The 18,963-nt window shown below is 37.4% G+C and overlaps 1 protein-coding gene and 1 pseudogene across 2 annotated transcripts; one reads left to right on the forward strand and one right to left on the reverse strand.

The window, feature by feature from the left end:
• Positions 1 to 7,326: 7,326 nt before the first annotated feature.
• LOC148697552 (serpin-ZX pseudogene) lies at positions 7,327 to 8,692 on the reverse strand (annotated as a pseudogene).
• Positions 8,693 to 12,809: 4,117 nt separating this feature from the next.
• LOC137723637 (NADPH-dependent aldo-keto reductase, chloroplastic) lies at positions 12,810 to 16,086 on the forward strand. 2 transcript variants are annotated; one of them, XM_068462834.2, is made up of 8 exons: positions 12,810 to 12,950; positions 13,790 to 13,928; positions 14,038 to 14,088; positions 14,206 to 14,282; positions 14,523 to 14,610; positions 14,734 to 15,009; positions 15,477 to 15,722; positions 15,813 to 16,086. In XM_068462834.2, exons 2-8 carry the CDS (start codon positions 13,800 to 13,802, stop codon positions 15,897 to 15,899), a joined length of 954 nt encoding a protein of 317 aa, XP_068318935.2. In that variant the 5' UTR covers positions 12,810 to 12,950; positions 13,790 to 13,799; the 3' UTR covers positions 15,900 to 16,086. The 2 variants fall into 2 exon arrangements, with proteins under 2 accessions (XP_068318935.2, XP_088548797.1); XM_088692671.1 differs by lacking the exon at positions 12,810 to 12,950 and adding an exon at positions 13,561 to 13,678.
• The last annotated feature ends 2,877 nt before the right edge of the window (positions 16,087 to 18,963 follow it).

The following is an 18,963-nucleotide window of genomic DNA, read 5'->3' on the forward strand; positions in this document are numbered from 1 at the left end:
TGGAGGATGCTCCTTGCGGGCCTAGCCGCAAATGAACACTTCGCTTGGAAGGCTGCTCATGTTGATTATCGGAGTGTGGCTCCAATCATGACTGTATGCTCGTCCATGGGCCTAGTCGAAAGTGCACGCTCATCCACACACTAAGACTGGTCGAGTGGCTGCTTGTCGGGACGCTGCTGGAGAGGTTCTTCGTCTGCCCTTGTCCTTCTTCGGGACACCTCATTTGGAACACGTTGCATCTTCGTGCGCTGCAAGAGCTGGTTCACCAAGGTCGTCTACTGTGTTAGGGCGCTCGTCAACTCTATGACTTGTCGAGACAAGTGTTGTTCACCATTTGGATTGGAAGAGCTAGGAATGAATGTTTCGCATTGAACAATGGAAGTATGGTAGACTCCAGGAGCAAGATTTAAGCTGGGAAATGTCAAATCCGCAAAAAAATATGGTGAAAATACTCCCAGTTTGATCATCGGTCCAGAAATTTGGAGCCAAAACAATTGAACTAGTCTTGGACCGATTTGGGCTAGTTGGAAGGCCACGGGAGCAGGAACAGACTGGGCTGCGAGAGTAGGCTGGGTCACAGGAGTAGGCTGCTCGGTGGGAGCAGGTTGGACCACGAGAGCAAGCTGGGCCACGAGAGCAAATTGCTCAGCAGGAGCAGGCTGGGCCACGAGAGCAGGCTGCTCGGTGGGAGTAGGTTGGGCCACGGGAGTGGGCTGCTCGGCTTATGGCACACGTGGGTGCGAGGCTAGGACTCAATTTGGCAAAGCGTTGGGCTCATGTTTGGCTTGGAATGATATGGCTTGGGTCATGGCCTTGGTGCCATGAGCCTTGGATGGCACGACTTGGGCTTGCTTTGGCGGCACGACTCGGGTCGTGGTAGTGGTGCCATGGACCTCGCCGAGGGTAGCCACAGCGGTGGTTCCCATGGTGGAACCTTGTGGTGGTGGTGCCGCTCCCCCTAGGATCACATTTAGTCTCGTGGATCGCCGCGGTCCCATTTCTTGAATATTGGAATTTTCACTCATGGAGTTTTCTAAATTTCTAGCCATTGTATTTCTCTTTTTCATTTTATGAAATAATCTTTGCAAATAAAAAATTCTAATAATAAGAACGTATGAAAAATACAAGTGGACTAGAAAATAGAGAAAAAAACTTTTTTATGCGAGAGTCTTCTACGAGTGTGAATTTTAACTCTCAATGAAAGCACCAATTTGTGGATGCAAATTTCCGTCTTCTTGATCTTGGACAAAATTGCACCTACAAAACAATTAATACCTTAGGTTAAGGCCAAGAGCCTCATGCGCCCACAATGAATAGGGGAGGGGGGTTTTGGCCGAAGAACCTCCAATGCCAAAATTAGAATTTAGAGAGAAAAAGTGTTTGGAGAGTTTTTAGAGTTTACAAGAGTGTGGACTTAGGTTTTTAGAGAAAAATGGGTAGTATTTATAGAGTATGGCCGGTCCTTTTTGGAGAAAAGGTGGTCGGCCTTTGGGTTGCTTTTTGTGTGCATTTTGTGGTTTAATGTGTGAGTTATTTGGCAATTAATGGATTAATTAGGTAATTAATCCATTAATTAGCCAATTAACACATTTTTGGAATGAATATTTTTGAGGTTATGTAATTTATGTGGAATATTTTGTAAGTTATGGAATGACAACTAATTGATTAGCCAAAAGAGGGAAAAAGAGGTAAAAATATATGGAATGAAATAGGTTTTGGGAGTGACCCTGTAGAAGGGATTTGATCAGATGGATTTTGAATTGTTACCTATTTTGGGCACTTTTGACTTGGTTGAGGGATAATTGTCCGCTGCTCGCGCGTAGGAATCCCGGTATGCCTCAAGGGTATTTTTGTCCTCTTCTATCCAAAAATCCACGTGTCGCCTTGTGATTATTTTTTGCTACACAACGCCGGTTAGTCCCCTTAATCCGCCACCAAGAAGCAAAGTAATATAAAATAAAAAAGAACAACAGCGTCGGTTAAAAGTGACATCTACACTTACGTCGGTTAGAAGCGACGTTGAATTCTGATATGATGGCAGTCCAAACCGACATCAAGCAACAATTAAAGAATTAAAATATCAAACCTATTGTCGGTTCTAACCGACATCACGTAACAGTTAAACAAATAAAATACTCAAACTACTATCGGTTTTAACCGACATTACATAACATATAGATACATAAAATAATTATTATGTTGTCGCCCATAAGCGACACCAAATATATTAATAATAATAATAAATCTTTTTCAGTTTTTAATTAATAATAATTAAAAAAGTTATATAAAAATAAATCCCAGCATATGTCAATGAAAAAACAAACAATTTTAAGCAAACTTCATATTAAAAATAAAATTTCTACCAACTATATATTACATTTAAAATTAACTACAACTCCTAAAAATGTACAACCCATACAAATTCTTCCCGAACTCTTGCAAAAGATTTTGAACCGGTTGTGTGGTTCATAGTTTTCAATTGCCGATTATACTTATTTTTTTCGGCAATCTCCTGAAAAATAAAATAATTTATTAGACAAATTTCAAGGTATAATAAAATAAATCATGAAACGTTTATCTTTGTTTTTTCTTTATTCCAATATGCCACCATCGGAATATTTTTGTAATCTCTAACCTTTGCCGCTACATGTTTCCAATTCGGAAATGAGGGTCCGTGCCTTCGTTGAGTTGATCCTTATAAATACGGAAAAAACAATTAAAAACCAAGAAACCAAAATAAATTTTTAATTTAAGCATAAAACAAGTTAAAATACAAAACAGAAACTAAAATTAATAATCATAATAATTTAAAAATGAACCACCTTCGAGCTCTTCCTCTTCGAATTGGAGTTCCTCAGAATGTTGATCTTCAAAATGGTGATCCATAGCAAATCGGGAAGGAGAAGAGGAAAAACTGAAAAGGAGGAAGAAAGGGACGCACGGATGAAAGGGGGTAGAAGAAGAAGAAAGACTGAAATTGGGGGAGAAATGAGAGCACGAATGAAATGGGAAAGAGAGCGGTTTAAATATGCGTACTTAGTTGGCGTCGGTTTAAACCGACATGGATTGACTGACGTCAAATTAAAAGCCGCTGGTGTCGAATTAAATGTACATGGCATCAGTTATAATCGACGCCAACCTAACACACTTTACTGATATTCACGTCGAATTAGATGAACCAGTCAACTTTCTGACACTCTTTATTGAAAATACAGCGTCGATTTAAATTAATGTTGGTGTCGGTCTTAATCGACACCAACTTCTAACACATTTTTTGAAGTTCACATAGCGTCGGTTTAATGAAACTTGCGTCAAATTAAAAGATTATAACGTCGGTTAAAACCGACACTAAGTTTAACCCATATTTCCCGTGCAAAACAAGCGGGAAATTTCCCGCCTAATATTTGGGAAATTTCCAGCCTAAATATTCATCCATTTCCGCCTAATATTTAACCCAAAGAAAAAAAATAACTAGCTTTTTTCTTCTTTTTTTTTTGTGTTATCTCATATAACATTTTAAGATTTTAATAAATAAAATTTAACTTGAATAAAATACGTAATAAAAAACATAAATATAATTTTATTATAAAATATCATCACATACTAATTGAAACATAGTCTAATTAACTTAAAATATAAAAAATAATAAATATATTTATTCCAAGTCATCATCGGTTAGGTCGTCGTCGGTATTGGCATAATTAACGAACTTAGTAGGCAACGGTAATGATTCAAGAAAATGAGTCTCTTCCACGTTGTTAGGAAATTTTCATTGTCAAGTATCCGATCTCAAATCATATGCATACAAGTTTGATGGTTGGATCGTTGAAATTAGTTTCGTGTAATGTGTATCCCATCAAAATGATAGATTTACTAACACTTAGAATTTATTTATACTTTCATTAAATATAACATAAGATAACTAGTGTAAATATTTTAAATTGAAGATCGAATTCATTCATTATATTCATATAGGGACAAAGAGTGTAGCTGTAAAAAAATCATCAAAATCGGAGTTAAAATAATTGTCAAATCGTGATTTTTCATTTATAACCATCGAAAAGTTTTGTCCCATTACTTGATCTCTGAATGTTTATTTTTTTCGATTTTTGGCGTATGCGATATCAAAGTATATACAAACAATTTTGACGGTTGGATTGTTGAAATTAGTTTCGTAGAATGCGTATCGCATAAAAACGATAGATTTTCACTAACACTTAGAGTTTATTTATACTTTCATTAAGTATAACATAATATTTTGTGGTATCCACTAGGGTAAATATTTTAAATTGAAGATCGAATTCATTCATTGTATTCATATAGGGTCGAGGAGTGTAGCTATAAAAAATAATCAAAATCGGAGTTAAAATAACCGTTAAATCCTGATTTTTTTTGTTTTATAACTATCGAAAAGTTTTGGCCCATTACTTGATATTTGAATGTTTGTTTTTTTTCAATTTTTGGCGTATGCAATCTCAAAGTATATACAAACATGTTTGACAGTTAAATCGTTGAAACTAGTTTCGTAGAATGTGTATCCCATCAAAACAATAGATTCACTAACACATAAGAGTTTATTCATACTTTCATTAAGTATAACATAAGATTTTGTGGTATCCACTAGTGTAAATATTTTAAATTGAAGATCGAGTTCATTCATTATATTCGTATAAGGTCAAGGAGTGTAGCTGTAAAAAAACCATCAAAATCAGAGTTAAAATAACCGTTAAATTGTGATTTTTCGTTTGTAACTGTTGAAAAGTTTTGTTCCATTACTTGATCTCTAAATTTTTGTTTTTATGATTTTTGGCATATGAGATCTCAAAGCATATACAAACAAACTTGACGGTTGGATCATTGAAATTAGTTTCGTAGAATGCGTATCCCATCAAAATGATAGATTCACTAACACTTGGAGTTTATTTATACTTTCATTAAGTATAACATAAGATTACTAGTGTAAATATTTTAAATTGAAGATCGAATTCATTCATTGTATTCATATAGGGTCAAGGAGTGTAACTGTAAAAAATCATCAAAATCGAAGTTAAAATAACCGTTAAATCGTGATTTTTCGTTTATAACCGTCGAAAAGTTTTGTCCCGTTACTTGATCTCTGAATGTTTGTTTTTTTGCAATTTTTGGCGTATGCGATCTCAAAGCATATGCAAACAAGTTTAATGGTTGGATTGTTGAAATTAGTTTCGTAGGATGCGTATCCCATCAAAATGATAGATTCACTAACACTTAAAGTTTATTTATATTTTCATTAAGTATAACATAAGATTTTGTGGTATCCACTGGTGTAAATATTTTAAATTGAAGATCTAATTTTGTAATAGAGTAGTAGTGTATGGATGTTTGTTCATTAGGCTCTTATTTTCGAGTGTAGATGTATTACTTAAACGACAAATGTGTTTTAATGTTTTGAAGTAATATTTATGTGGCAACGTGTGGTATGTGCAAATTTAAGAAAAAATATATATTTTTCTTAACGGGTCATAGCAGGTCGTCTGTTAAGAACCCGTTAAGATCATGGGGACACGACCTGTCAAGATAACAGGTGTTACACGAAAACGATAAACACGACCCGTTTATTAGGCCTAGTTGCGTGCCACCTCATAAACTCATCCTTAAGAAAGATGCAAGAGAGGAAGAAGAAAACACGGGGGGATAGTATATAAAGACCATCAATCTATCGCTTACAACTGACACCGGGTTTCAAAATATTAAAAAAATAAAATCTATGTCGCTCAGAACCGACGCAGGCTTTAAAATATTTAAAAACAATAATTAGTGTCGGCTAGAAGCGACATCAATACTTAATGTCGCTTAAAAGCGACACTATTTTTTTTAAAGCGACACCATTATTTAAAAATTATTAAAATGTATGTCGGTTATAAGCGACATTAAATGTTTATGTCGGTTAAAAACGACATAGACAGTTTATGACGCTTACAAGTGACAGTGAATCCGACGTCATGTTCAGTAGGTGTTGCAAATGTCTTATCCGTCACTATATTATATTAAAGCGACATCACCCAGTGACACAATAAGTCCATTTTTAGTAGTGCACTTTTTTTTTTTCTTCACGTTTCAATTGATTTCTAATGAGAATTCCGTGGTCAGCTACAATTCCTATTTAACTTTAGATCTCTTAATGAAATGTCATTACTGTTCTACGAATTTAGCATGCGTTGACAAAGCTGCATTTTACTTTCTCATTTCTTGTTTTCTGTCAATTTCGAGGCCGCCTTTTCGCATCACAAAAATTTACTGGAGAGGTGATATTGTTTTCCGTTGAACACGCTACATGTTGTTCTACCGAATAACTACCTGGAACAATTGCAGGACGATCTGCAGAAACAATGTCCAAGTACTGTTACATTTTAAGAACAGTAAAGCACATAATCTCGAGAACAATATAGGTTAGGTACTTGAGATTAATGGATTTCTTACAAATTTAATCTTAGGGGATCCACTGTAAGTGAAACATTAAGTTCATTTAGACAGAAACAGTTCGCGTAGCAGGCAAAAATTTTCAATGACGAAATTTGTCTAGCACTTGGTGAGCCTATCATCTTTTGCTTTCATATCAACAAATGCCAAAGAAATATACCGAGAGTTGTCAACGCATCCTGCCAAATGTTGCCAAGATACTCCTAGAAGGCATTTTCACTAAACATTTGATGGGCACAAAAGGGGCCTGTGTTAGACATTTGGAAAGTACTCGAAGGACCTTCACATGCATTTTTTTCCGGCCTTCAGAGGGTCCTAGGATCATCTGGATCCCTATGTGAATCCGACCATGATGACAATAACTCCAAGCAAAAGGGGTAAGAAAAGTTAAGTATATCGTTACAAACGAGAATTCCATCCAACAAGGAAGGAGAACATCAACAATCAAAAGCCCAAAATACATTCAAAACAAACCTAGTCAAGTAATTAATACCAGTAAGTAATTAAGCAAAAATCTAATGTGCTAGATAACGTGTGTTTTGCAGATATTTCACACAGTTGGCTTAAACTGAGACAAATGCAACCATCGAGACAAGGGGTTTGAAGTTGGCTTTAGAAGCAGGCTTTTCTCTGGCATAGTAGAATCATGTGCACAATGTGCTCGAAAACATAGTTTGATCCGAATTTGGACAATTATTGGAACAAAACTAGCCCAAACTAACTATATCTGCTCAAAATCATCCAAGATCCAAGTTATAAAAGGTTGGGAATTAATAAACATAAAGGTATAGTCTGTTTAGTCTTCATATTAAACTCACAGGCAATGCAGACCACATCCAAGTACTAAGTGAACTTACATTAAACTCAAGATGTATTGATCATCCCTCGAGCGGATTGAGCAGCTGCCCGATGAACAACACCGTTCTAGTAATTTCGTCTCTGATGAAGAACATGAAGGGGTGATCAGCCACAAAATCTATCTTTTTAGGAGGATTAAGAACACGAGAACTCCCCATAAGTTGTGTCGCAGTAACAGCTGCAGCTTCAGTGCCTCCTTCATTAACTTCAATGCACGATTTGTGGAGTATCTTGAAAGCATCACCAGGTGGCGAGTCAACCATCTCTGGCAAACCACTAGTGAAAGGTAACACCAATCCTAACTCCTTGAGAGTTTCGGACGCTTCAAAGTTGGAAGAAAACTTAAACCTAGGGATTTTGAAGTCGCCCACTTCAACTTTACTGTATGGCTGATGTTGATTCAAGAAGTCATTGTCGGTACAAACTTTGTCCAACAAAGCTGGCAGCCCATCTTTCGCAACAGGAAGAATAATGTACATGGAGAAACGCCGCTGAGGAGGCTTGCCTTCTTCTTCACCACCTTGTCTGTAAGGAAGCTCTAAGACTTGAAGCCGTCAAACTCCCTTAAATACTGCCACCTATCGGTGGACATGAAGTGTGCCTGAACTGATCTCCCGCTGAGAAGGTAGAATTCTTGCTCTTTTGTTTTCGACACATCAAACTTCTTCTCCCAATCCCCTTTGAAGTACAATGCATTCGAAAACACGAGCCTAGTTAAATCGTCAATTGATCCGGGAGCAAAAAAGTCTTTGATCAGACCACCAGTCTTCTCTTCGGCCCATGAATTCACTTCGATTCTCACCTCTCCCGCCTTGTTCTTGAAATCGACTTTGTTTGCAACTGCCTTGTAAAACACGTCCACCACCTCTTTGAAAGAAGGCTTAATATTGAGAGACTCGTCGACCCAAAGTCCATAGGCAAAAAACAGACTGGGACCCCCATTGCCGGATCCGTCCGCAAATATCAACGGAACCAGATTCGCAGCGAGGGCATTAAGTTCGTCGGTGGAGTTGGACTTGAGAAAAGAGAGCAACTGGTCCCTCGCCGGACCATTGGTACCAGCCGCGATCAAGCTCAAAACAACGTGGATGGACAGCGGCGAGAACACCATGTTTTTGTCCTTACCCTCGGACAGAAACAAAGGCTTTGCGATTCGCATTGCCACGTCGGTTTCTCTTTGGGAGGCAGACACAATCAAATCCCTAGGTATAACAGGGAGGGGAACTGGCGGAGTGTTTAGGGTTTTGATGACGAAGTTGTGGTGGTGAATTGGCGGCTTTGTGGACCAGAAAACAAAAATAAAAACGAAAAAGAGCAAGGCGGAAGAGAGTACTGTGATTTGTGCTCGGCGTTTCGGTTTGAGAGGAGACGCCATAGCTGATGATCCTGTTGGAGATTTAGCAAAATTGAGCCCTATATATTTGTCCTAGTACCAGAGCGGAAGAGCTTTCCCACACGGTTTGGGTTTTCCTTTTGGGGTTTTGGTGCATGGAATAATTGGAGAAAAGTATGCGTATATTTTTTTGTTGTTTTATGTGTTCTTTTGGAGTCGGATTCTCATTCCCTCCCCTCATCTCCTCTCACACTTTTTATTTTATCTTTCTTTTTATAAAAAATTAGTATAAGATATTGATGTAGTTTAATCACGACCGTACAAATTCGAGAGGAGTGAAGGAGAGAAAAAAAAGACGGAGAGAGAATCCTATTATTTTTTCCAAAAAAAAAAAATGATACATATATTTTCACTCAGAAGTGAGCGAATAATATGGTATTAAAGTCGCTATTTATGAAAATCAAACATAAAATCTCTCGCTTACCAGTAAAAAAATATCACTACATCGTAATAATAATGGGGTTGTTTTATTTTTTGGGTTAAGTATCTAAAACTCTCTAATCTTTTAGTGTCATTTCAAATTAGGTTCAAGTTCTTTAAACATTCTAAACAAGTACCCAACTTATTGAAAATGTTACATTCATTGAGCCCCAATTAATGTTTCAAGCATAAACTATATTCAAAACCCACTAACTCAGTATATCATGGTTAACATTAATATTAGTTGCCTCAAAATCTAAATTTCAAACATAAATTATACAATATGGAACCCAATGATCAAACGGGTTTTGAATTGAATCGAAAATGAATCAAATTGAAATTATATTAGGAGCGCAGTCTTCTAATAAATGAGAGGGTTAAGAATTCAGATAGATTTCAAGGATCTTGTTTCTGCTTAAGTGTTTTCCTCATACGCTGATTCTTAGCTCATAAAACTTTCAGTTCTTCTTTGTGGACTGTGAAGATGGTGGTGGCCACATCATGGCAGTCCATACCATTCAACAACCTCCATGACCTATCGGTGTTGGCAACTTGAGTTGTAGGGTAGAGTTGGTGGTTTTGTGTTGGGTTTGAAGGTGATGACATGTTGGGGGTGGTCATGACCGTTAGTTGGTGAAGACTATGTTTTCATGACCTTCTATTGATTTTAGAGACAAAGTAACCCCTAGTTAATTTAACAAATTTAAATGGGAATTAACATATGTGACATTTTCAATATGTTGGGTACTTGTTTGGAACGATAAAAAAAAGTTAAGACAAATTTGGAATGATACTAAAAGGTTGAGGGGTTAAAGTACTTGATCCTTATTCTTTTATTCATATTGCAAACTAATGAAAAATGGCAAGTGGCCCTTTACAGCAGTGGTGGAAAAGTGTTGAGCCATTGCATGACAGTATGGGTTCAAACTCCGTCAGTGACTAATCTAACATCTAATTTAACAAAATCTATCATTTGACAAAAAAATTTAATGAAAAATGTCTCACGAACATTTTCTTTTTTTATCTAAAAACACGTAATGAACTCTTTTTAATCATAAGACAAGAGGCGGTGACAATATCGTACTATATTGAATTTAGCAGCTAATTTACGAAGAATCAGTTGCCGAAAATTTGTTGAAGAAATAGTTGACAATGCACTAACTTCAATTTAATTATGATACTGCCACTGTAACCCAATTTAATATAATTAAGACATTGCCACAGCTCCTGTAGTTTTGCCCTTATTACTATTTATTATTTAAAGTTCATTAGTCTCATGGAAATTATAATTAAGACAGTTTGGCAGCGTCTCATTATTAATTTAGAAACTTTGGCTTACATGGTGGGCATGCGCATGACCGTGGCAATGTCTCATTGTCATTGAGAGAGGATGCTCACTGAATTTTTTTTGTGAGGATTCTAAGATCCTCCAATCACATCCGTTTATCATACATCGTATTGTCAGTTTTTATTGAGTACTATTTATATTTAATTTTAAATAAAAAAATTTACAATGATTTTTTACCGTACGATGTACGATGAACGGATGTGATTTGAGGGTCCCTAGGATCCTCTCAAAGAGGATCTGACGAGGATCCTCACTCATTGTCATTGCCCCCACTCCTCTGTTGCTTATAAATATTGTTCACTAATAATTTGTTTTGTAAAGCTCTTTCATTAAGTTCCGTTAATTTTTTTTTTTTTTTTAGTACAACGAGATATTTTACATTAAGGAGAGGGAGAGTTCGGTTAAGCCACACAATGGGCAACCTAATTTGGTATCGAATTCGCCATCAACGAGAATCGAGCTTGAGACATCTCACTTACAAGTGAAGATGAATACCACCAGATCGTAGTACTGAGTGTTAAGTTCTGTTAATTATGTATTAGATAATACTTGCATTCTTCATGAGCAATGCACCATACTTTCAATACGTAAGTTTTATAATCGACATCTTTTAATTTTTTAATCTTCTTTTGAAGATCATCTATACAATAGAAATCATCCGAATTTGAGATTATTTAGACATCAAATTGTGTGGACTAATCGAATAATATATTCATGATGAATCGTCAATTTATTTGATACTTTAGATAATTAAACGATTTTTTATTCCAATGTATCAAATAATTGGATGGTTCATCATAAACATGTTACTTGGTACTCACACTATCAATTTGTCCATCCATTGAATTACTAAATAATCTTCAATTTGAATATTTTTTGTGTAAAAGATAATCTCACGATAACAATTATGGCGTGTTTATGAAACGGGAATGATGTAAGTGGAATCGGAATTGCATTCCTTCAAATGCATTCATGCGTTTATTTGTATATAAGGAATGAAAACAAAGGTGGGATCCACCCAAAATGGGGAATTCAATTCCGGATTTGCTCGGAATCCGATTACCAAGATATAGGTGGTAATTGAATTCAGAAAGAAATGGCCCATCAGTAATCAAACTTTTCTTCCTAAAGTGCCCTTGTACTTCTTTTTATATCCCAAAACACCCATGCCGCTTCAACACTCTTGCTTCTATCTCAGTGGACTCCTTGCAACTTCTTCTCCAATTTCTCTTCATTCCGCGACTTGGGACTAGAGCTTTCAAGGTCCATCTTCCTCCTTGCCTTTAGTCAGCTGTTGTTTATCCCAAACCCGATTCATGTCCCTATTCTTATATATTCTCATCTCAACTCTTCGATACGCCGACTCCATGGTTAAAAACTCATTCACTGCCTCAACTAGGAAACTCAAAATTGGGGTAAAAAAATTAAGGTTGGGACATGGAAGGAGGGAGCATGAAAGGTTCTTCGTAAACGTGGGGTGGGTCGGCAGCAAAGAAAGATATTTTAGAAAGGGGTAGGTCAATAGTACGTCGGCAGCAGAGAACGGGGAAATTTTAGAAATGGGTAGGCCGGGAAAGACGGGGAAGAGAGGGAGAGACCGAGGGTCACAAAAAAATTGGAAAATGAAAGAATGAGAAGAAGAGTTTCTGGGAAATTGAAGTTGCAGAGTTTCTAGAGGGTTTTTGAAAGCGTGAATGAGAAGAACAAATACTAAAAAATAAAAAAAATGAAAGATAAAAGTTTAAAAATAATTAGCATAGAAAATAGATTAGTTAAACTAGGAGTATTTTAGTAATCACATCAGTTTTCATTCCGATTCAAGTAAATTAGTAAACAGTTTATATAAATCAATGTCATTCTTACTCCAATTCCAGACAGTTTTAGTAAACAACTTCAACAGTAATCTGATTCTAATTTCATCTTATTCCAATTCCTCCTCAATTCAATTTCTTCTCAATTCAACTTCTCTCAATCTGATTACGGATTAGTAAACATGCCCTTAAAGTTTTGTCCTTGTATACTTACTGTTTAGTTAAAGACACGAACCAATTATGTACTATTTGTTAAATCTAATTCTAACGTTTACTCTAATTAATAATACAAACTTCCACATTGCCCACTTAACTTTCAATTTGATTGGAGTATTGAAAACATTGTCAAATCACAAAATGGCCTACTTTGGCTGGCGCGAAATCTTTTTAAAAGGCACTGCCCCAATCATCTTGTGCATCTTGAAATAGTCGACTTCAGAGTCGAACCATTCCCACGCCATTTTTCACACTCTCTCTGTCTCTCTCTCTCTCTCTCTCTCTCTCTGCACGCCAAAAGTCGGCAATCAGCGAGCCTCCGTCCCGCCACCAACGCCGACGCTGTTCATAGATCGTAAGCCGTTTGTCGAGGGCCATCCCTTCCCCACTTCGCTCAATTACCGGAGTACGCGAATCGAGACAACACAATCCTCAGCGACTGCTGGTATTTCCACGATTTCCCGCGTATCTATCATGTGATTTTCGTGGCACACAATTTTTTGTTGACAGAAGTCTATAAATTGTCAAAGCAGAATTGGTTAATGGTTTTTTTTTTATTTTTTGGATGGAATGTAATTGTCCATAAATTGTCACTGATCTTTAGTCATGTGTCACACATAAGAATGACTTCTGTATAACGATGGCAGTGAATCAATTTCACTTAAGTTTCTCTCATTACACACATAATTTGTGTTTTTTGGTTATTATTGTCTTTCAACCGGTCTTATCTCTCAGGATCTTCCAATTTCTAAGACTAAATTATCCAATGTTGGAACTATTGATTTAGAAATTAGTCTCTACTTTGGAGAAAAACTTCGCTACGAGCATCTGAACTTCACATGTTGTCAGGCCGCGCACACAAAACACCCTCGATGTCACTCCGTTTTTCATGTCTCACACACTGATTCGTGGTACCTACCCTTTGAGTCTACGACCGTAGTGCCGCAGCCTCGCCAAACACTCTCCCCTCTACGCGGATGCTATTTGCACCACGTGGCACTTTGTAGTGTTTCAAAATATATGCACAAAATGCAATTTTCTTCTAATTTGAGGTCAATTTTCTTTGTTTTACGGTTAGGGAGTCATGAAAGATCCTAATTTTTTGCCGTCAAAATCTGTCTAACACATATATCTTGTGCATCGTACTCCTAGAAAAAAATTTCGACATAGCTGGTGAGTACTCCGAATCTTGCATCTCTGTCATTTTCCCCAGGCGAATTTGTAATATTTTCTGATCAAATAAGCTAATCTTGTGCTTCCTCTTGGTTCTGATCGCATGTTCAGTGCGTAGAAGATGGGCGAAAACAAATCTGAAACTTTGTATTTTGATCTGAATACGGGAGCTAAGATCCCATCTGTTGGTCTTGGAACATGGAAGGCTGAACCAGGTGTGGTCGGTCAAGCTGTCATCGCTGCAGTCAAGGTTCATTATCCACATATTGATTCTTCAAAAGTTTAAACTATCACATGATTAGATAAAGCCTTTGTCTAGGGTTAAAATTTATGCTCAAGAAGTGTTCTTGGTTATGCAGAATGGCTACAGGCATATTGACTGTGCATCAGTCTACGGTAACGAAAAAGAGGTAGAATTTTAATCATTTCTTACAGAACCTTAATTATAATTTCTTTAAATTTTCTTTTTTTATCCTTCAATATTGTTATGGACTTATGTTATCTTTTCGTCTGTTGACATCTTGCAGGTAGGAGTGGCATTGAAGGAACTATTTTCAACTGGCATAGTACAGCGTAGCGAACTCTTTATTACATCTAAGTTATGGTATGTGTTCATTCTCTTTTGTTTCTTCAATCGAGTCTCGTATTTCTGAATAAATATGATCTCGGCACAATCCTAAGTTCATTTCGCTAAGTGTTTAGAAACAATATTCTTAATTATATATGTTATCGATAGAGAAAAATTGATGAACTTACAAGAGTTGGATCTTACTTTAGAGCCAAGTATTTGGTATGTGCAATGGAATCTTATGTTGTTTCCCCTGAATCTTCGTGACGTATACAGGTGCAGTGACCATGCCCCTGAAGACGTATCTAAGGCACTGAGCAAGACTTTAGAAGATCTGCAGCTTGATTATATTGATCTATATCTTGTATGCAACTAGTACTTTGTATAAGCACGACGTTTCGTGAGGCTAACCTTTCTGCCTGAATTCGGAACTCCAATAACAATGAAACTAAAATTTTAAGTGGTTTTGTGGAACATTCTTGTGCAGATACACTATCCACTTCGTACAAAGCGAGGCTCAGTAGGTTTCGCTCCTGAAGTCATGGTTCCATTGTGCCTTCCAGAGACTTGGAATGCAATGGAGGGCCTGTACGCATCTGGTCAGGCACGAGCGGTCGGGGTGAGCAACTACTCGTCTAAGAAGCTGCAGGACCTCCTTTCTTATGCAAAAGTTCCACCTGCAGTAAATCAAGTGGAGTGCCACCCTATCTGGCAGCAACCGGCTCTTCACAATTTGTGCAAATCTGCTGGAATTCATCTGTCGGTAAATTCTATATGCCAACTTGAGAAATTTTCCATGGAGGAATCCGCCCTCAGTTCTACTCAATTTTCTTCAATGTTATTCTCATTTATTGATTGGGTTGATAACTTGATTATTTACCGTATAGAATGGTTCCTTAAAAGTTTTAGAACCCGAAATGTGATACTTAAAAACTAAAAATCAAAACAATTTTTCCGAGAGTATTGTATTGATAACTCTACACCAAAACAAATGTCTAGAAAAGGTCAAAGTTAAAGAAAATTAAGTAGAAGTGAGATTTTCTTGACGCATCTTGCACGGAGCTCAACTGATACCAACTTCAAAGGTTCAACATCCATTTTAATTTTCAGGAAACTGAGTAGCTTATTTTTTTTTCAACATCCATTTTAATTTTCAGGAGACTGAGTAGCTCTTTTTTTTTTTTTTTTTTTTTTTTTTATTTATCTAGAAAACTCTTCCTTTCCTTTCAGGCATATTCTCCTCTGGGTTCTCCAGGGGTTTTGATGAAGGGGGAAGTTCTGAAGGATCCAGTACTGAATGAAATCGCCAAGAAACTCAACAAGTCAACCGCGCAAGTATGTCTTCGTTGGGGCATTCAGAGTGGACACAGCGTCCTTCCAAAGAGTGTAAATGAAAGTAGGATCAAGGAAAATCTAAGCTTATTCGACTGGTCCATTCCCCCAGAGCTCTTCTCGAAAATTTCGGGAATCCACCAGGTTTGTATAACACATGCTTAAATACATCCCTCGACACATTTTATCACATAAAAGTTTCCATTGACATTAACTTGCTTGTCTGTTATGCAGCAAAGGCTCCTACGGGGTGATTTCGTAGTCCATGAGAGCTTGAGTCCTTATAAAAGCGTTGAAGAACTGTGGGATGGTGAAATATGACCTCTTTTATTCAATTTGATCCGTACAAGTTTGTCGATTTTCTTGCTTTCTCTGCCACATTTCAGATGGAAGAAACTGTATTTTGTAGTCTGCGATCTGCTTTTATAATCCACGTTCTTATTGACTTAATTTATTAAATGTGAATAATGGCATGCATTGCATGAAAGGGAAAATATTGTTTTCATAAGCAGCTTTGCTTACCACACTGTCCCAAGAACTCTCCTTTGTCTGTTGGATTTGGAAGGACTCCGTCACCGTGCAACAGATCGGTTCAGGCCTCAAGGGTCTCAGAATTTGAAACTTTTTCAACGGAATTGTGCCTGTTCAAATCCACCTGAAAATTCTGTGAAACTTTTTTTAAATCCTTGTTGGGCTTGCCAAACGGGTCACTTCGGCTTAAATCAACTTTCCTTCGAAACCCAAAATTCCTTGTCAAGACTCAGAATGCAACCCTAAAGGTTGAATTCGTTTGGTACTTGGAATAGAATTGGCTTGGAAAACTCGTTAGCATTTTTTTTTTTTTTTTTTGAACAAACGAGGATGGAAAATTGACTACGTCTCACAATACGTTAGCTAAGTCGCTAGCCTTAACTTATCATTTTTATTCCTTTTCTCAATCTCTCCCAAATTGACGGATATGAATGGTTATTTTTTTTTTAAATCATTGATATGAGTAGCTTATAACTTATCTTTATAATCCGAGTAATGATATTCATACTATATTTTTATACCATATTTTTATACCATCTTAGGTGGCATTTGATATGGACAGCCACATCATTTGAATTAATCAGATTTTTAAATTTAATTCATTATTTAATAAACTAATAATTAAGAAAAACTAGTTAATTAAATGATGATTGTGGTATACGAGAAGTCTTTCTCCTTCCTTTTCTTGGGTTTTGCAAATTTTTCAAATGGTGTGGTTGTCCACATCATATGTCACCTAAGGTAGTATATGTTGAATTTTGAATGTCTATATTTTGTATATATGAAAACAAAGTACAAGGAGCTCATATAAATGAGCGGAAGAAAAAGCAACAGAAAGGAAAAGAAAGGAAAAGAAACAGAAGCCGAAAAACAAGGGAAAAGGAAATCAGCAAAACAAGGAAAAGCAAAAAGCAACAAAACAAGAAAAAGAAAGCAGCAGCAAACATGGAATCAGAAAACATGGAAAAGCAAATCCTTGATTTATGGCACTTCTTCCAATACTCCCCCTCAAGCTGGATCAAAGGGATCAATTGATCCGAGCTTGGATAGCAGATGATGAAAAGTAGTAAATGCCAGTCCTTTGGTGAAGATATCTGCTAGCTGGTCATGACTGCGAATGAAGTGTGTAGCAATTACCTTGGACTGCACTTGATTCCGAACATAATGACAATCAACTTCAATGTGTTTAGTTCGCTCATGAAAGACAGGATTTGATGCGATGTGCATTGCTGCTTGATTGTCACAGTGAAGGGACATAGGTTGCGGGTGAGGAAACCCTAGATCCGAGAGTAGAGTTTTGAGCCAAGTGAGTTCACATGCCGTTGATGCCATAGCACGATATTCTGCCTCTGAACTTGAGCGTGCAACCACACTTTGTTTCTTGCTCTTCCAGGTGACAAGATTACCCCCTACGAATGTGCAAAAACCAGTGATAGACTTGCGATCGAGAGAGTTCCCTGCCCAATCTGCATCTGTATATCCCGAGATCTGAGTATGACCATTATTGCGCATGAGGATCCCTCTACCAATGGAACCCTTCAGATAGCGAAGCACACGGTGAACAATCTTCATGTGATCTGTGTTTGGAGCATGCATGAACTGACTAACAAGGCTCACAACATATGATATATCAGGACGAGTGATAGTTAGGTAAATAAGCTTGCCAACCAATCTCTGATAATACTCTATATTAGGAATGATATCACCATGAGACTGCAGCTTCAAGTTGCTATTCAAAGGTGTCCGAGCAGGTTTACAATCTGTCATGTTTGCCTCATGGAGAAGATCAATGATGTACTTGCGCTGATTTATAAAACAGCCCTTGTGGGAATGTGCCACCTCGATTCCTAAGAAATATTTAAGAGTGCCGAGATCTTTGATAGCAAATTTGTGATTGAGATATTGTTTAAGAGCACTAATCTCAGAAACATTATCACCTGTAACAATTAGGTCATTGACATAAATAAGCACCACAAGTTTACCAGATTTGCCCGATCGCACAAATAGGGAGGAATCAGCATTGCTCCGAGAGAAACCAACTCCCTCTAGGACATGACTGAGCTTGGCATACCATGCTCGGGGACTTTGCTTGAGGCCATAAATGGCTTTATGAAGTCTGCACACCAGGTCTGGATTGTTTGATTGAGGATGACCCGGAGGGATTTGCATGAAAACTTCTTCTTCTAGTTCCCCATGTAAAAAGGCATTTTTAACATCCATTTGAAAGAGAGGCCATGTATTGTTAATGGCAACAGATAACAGCACCCTCATTGTATTCATCTTTGCCACAGGTGCAAAGGTCTCTTTGTAATCTACTCCATAAGTCTGAGTAAATCCACGAGCAACCAATCGAGCCTTGTGTCTTTCAATCGTGCCATCTGAATGAAACTTGATCTTGTACACCCAACGACTTCCTACAGCCTTCTTTCCTTTAGGAAGCTTCATGATGGTCCAGGTGTTGTTTTCGTGAAGAGCTTGAAGCTCTTCTGCCATAGCAGCTCTCCATTCGCTATGTAATTTAGCTTCTTGAAAGCTTTGAGGTTCATAGGTCTCAGTAACTGTATTGAGGAATGCAGCAAATGAAGGTGACACTTTGCTGTAATCAATAACAGAAGTTAACGGATGCCTGACATTGTAAGTTACATAATCATTTAACTTGGATGGGAGTCTCCTCTCACGGGAAGGATTTCGACGAACTGTGGGAGGTTGAACCACTGGTAGTTGAGCAGTCATGACATGACCAGCTGGTCCTTGCACAGCCAATCATTGTAATCGGATGAGGACACATCAGGTGTTGGAATCACGCCATTAACATAACCAAGCTTCGATCGTCCTCCTAACGCAAGGGAGACAG

Source organism: Pyrus communis, chromosome 4, assembly GCF_041283825.1.
Source record: "Pyrus communis isolate YQ-2024b chromosome 4, ASM4128382v1, whole genome shotgun sequence".
Classification (NCBI taxonomy): domain Eukaryota; kingdom Viridiplantae; phylum Streptophyta; class Magnoliopsida; order Rosales; family Rosaceae; genus Pyrus; species Pyrus communis.

What these genes read in the sequence shown, in the direction of transcription:
- LOC137723637 (XM_068462834.2), top strand. Translation starts at nt 13,800, where the DNA reads ATGGGCGAAAACAAATCTGAAACTTTGTATTTTGATCTGAATACGGGA. An exon ending in CTGTCATCGCTGCAGTCAAG is followed by an intron (nt 13,929 to 14,037) that starts GTTCATTATCCA and finishes TTGGTTATGCAG; the next exon opens with AATGGCTACAGGCATATTGA. An exon ending in CTGCTGGAATTCATCTGTCG is followed by an intron (nt 15,010 to 15,476) that starts GTAAATTCTATA and finishes CTTTCCTTTCAG; the next exon opens with GCATATTCTCCTCTGGGTTC.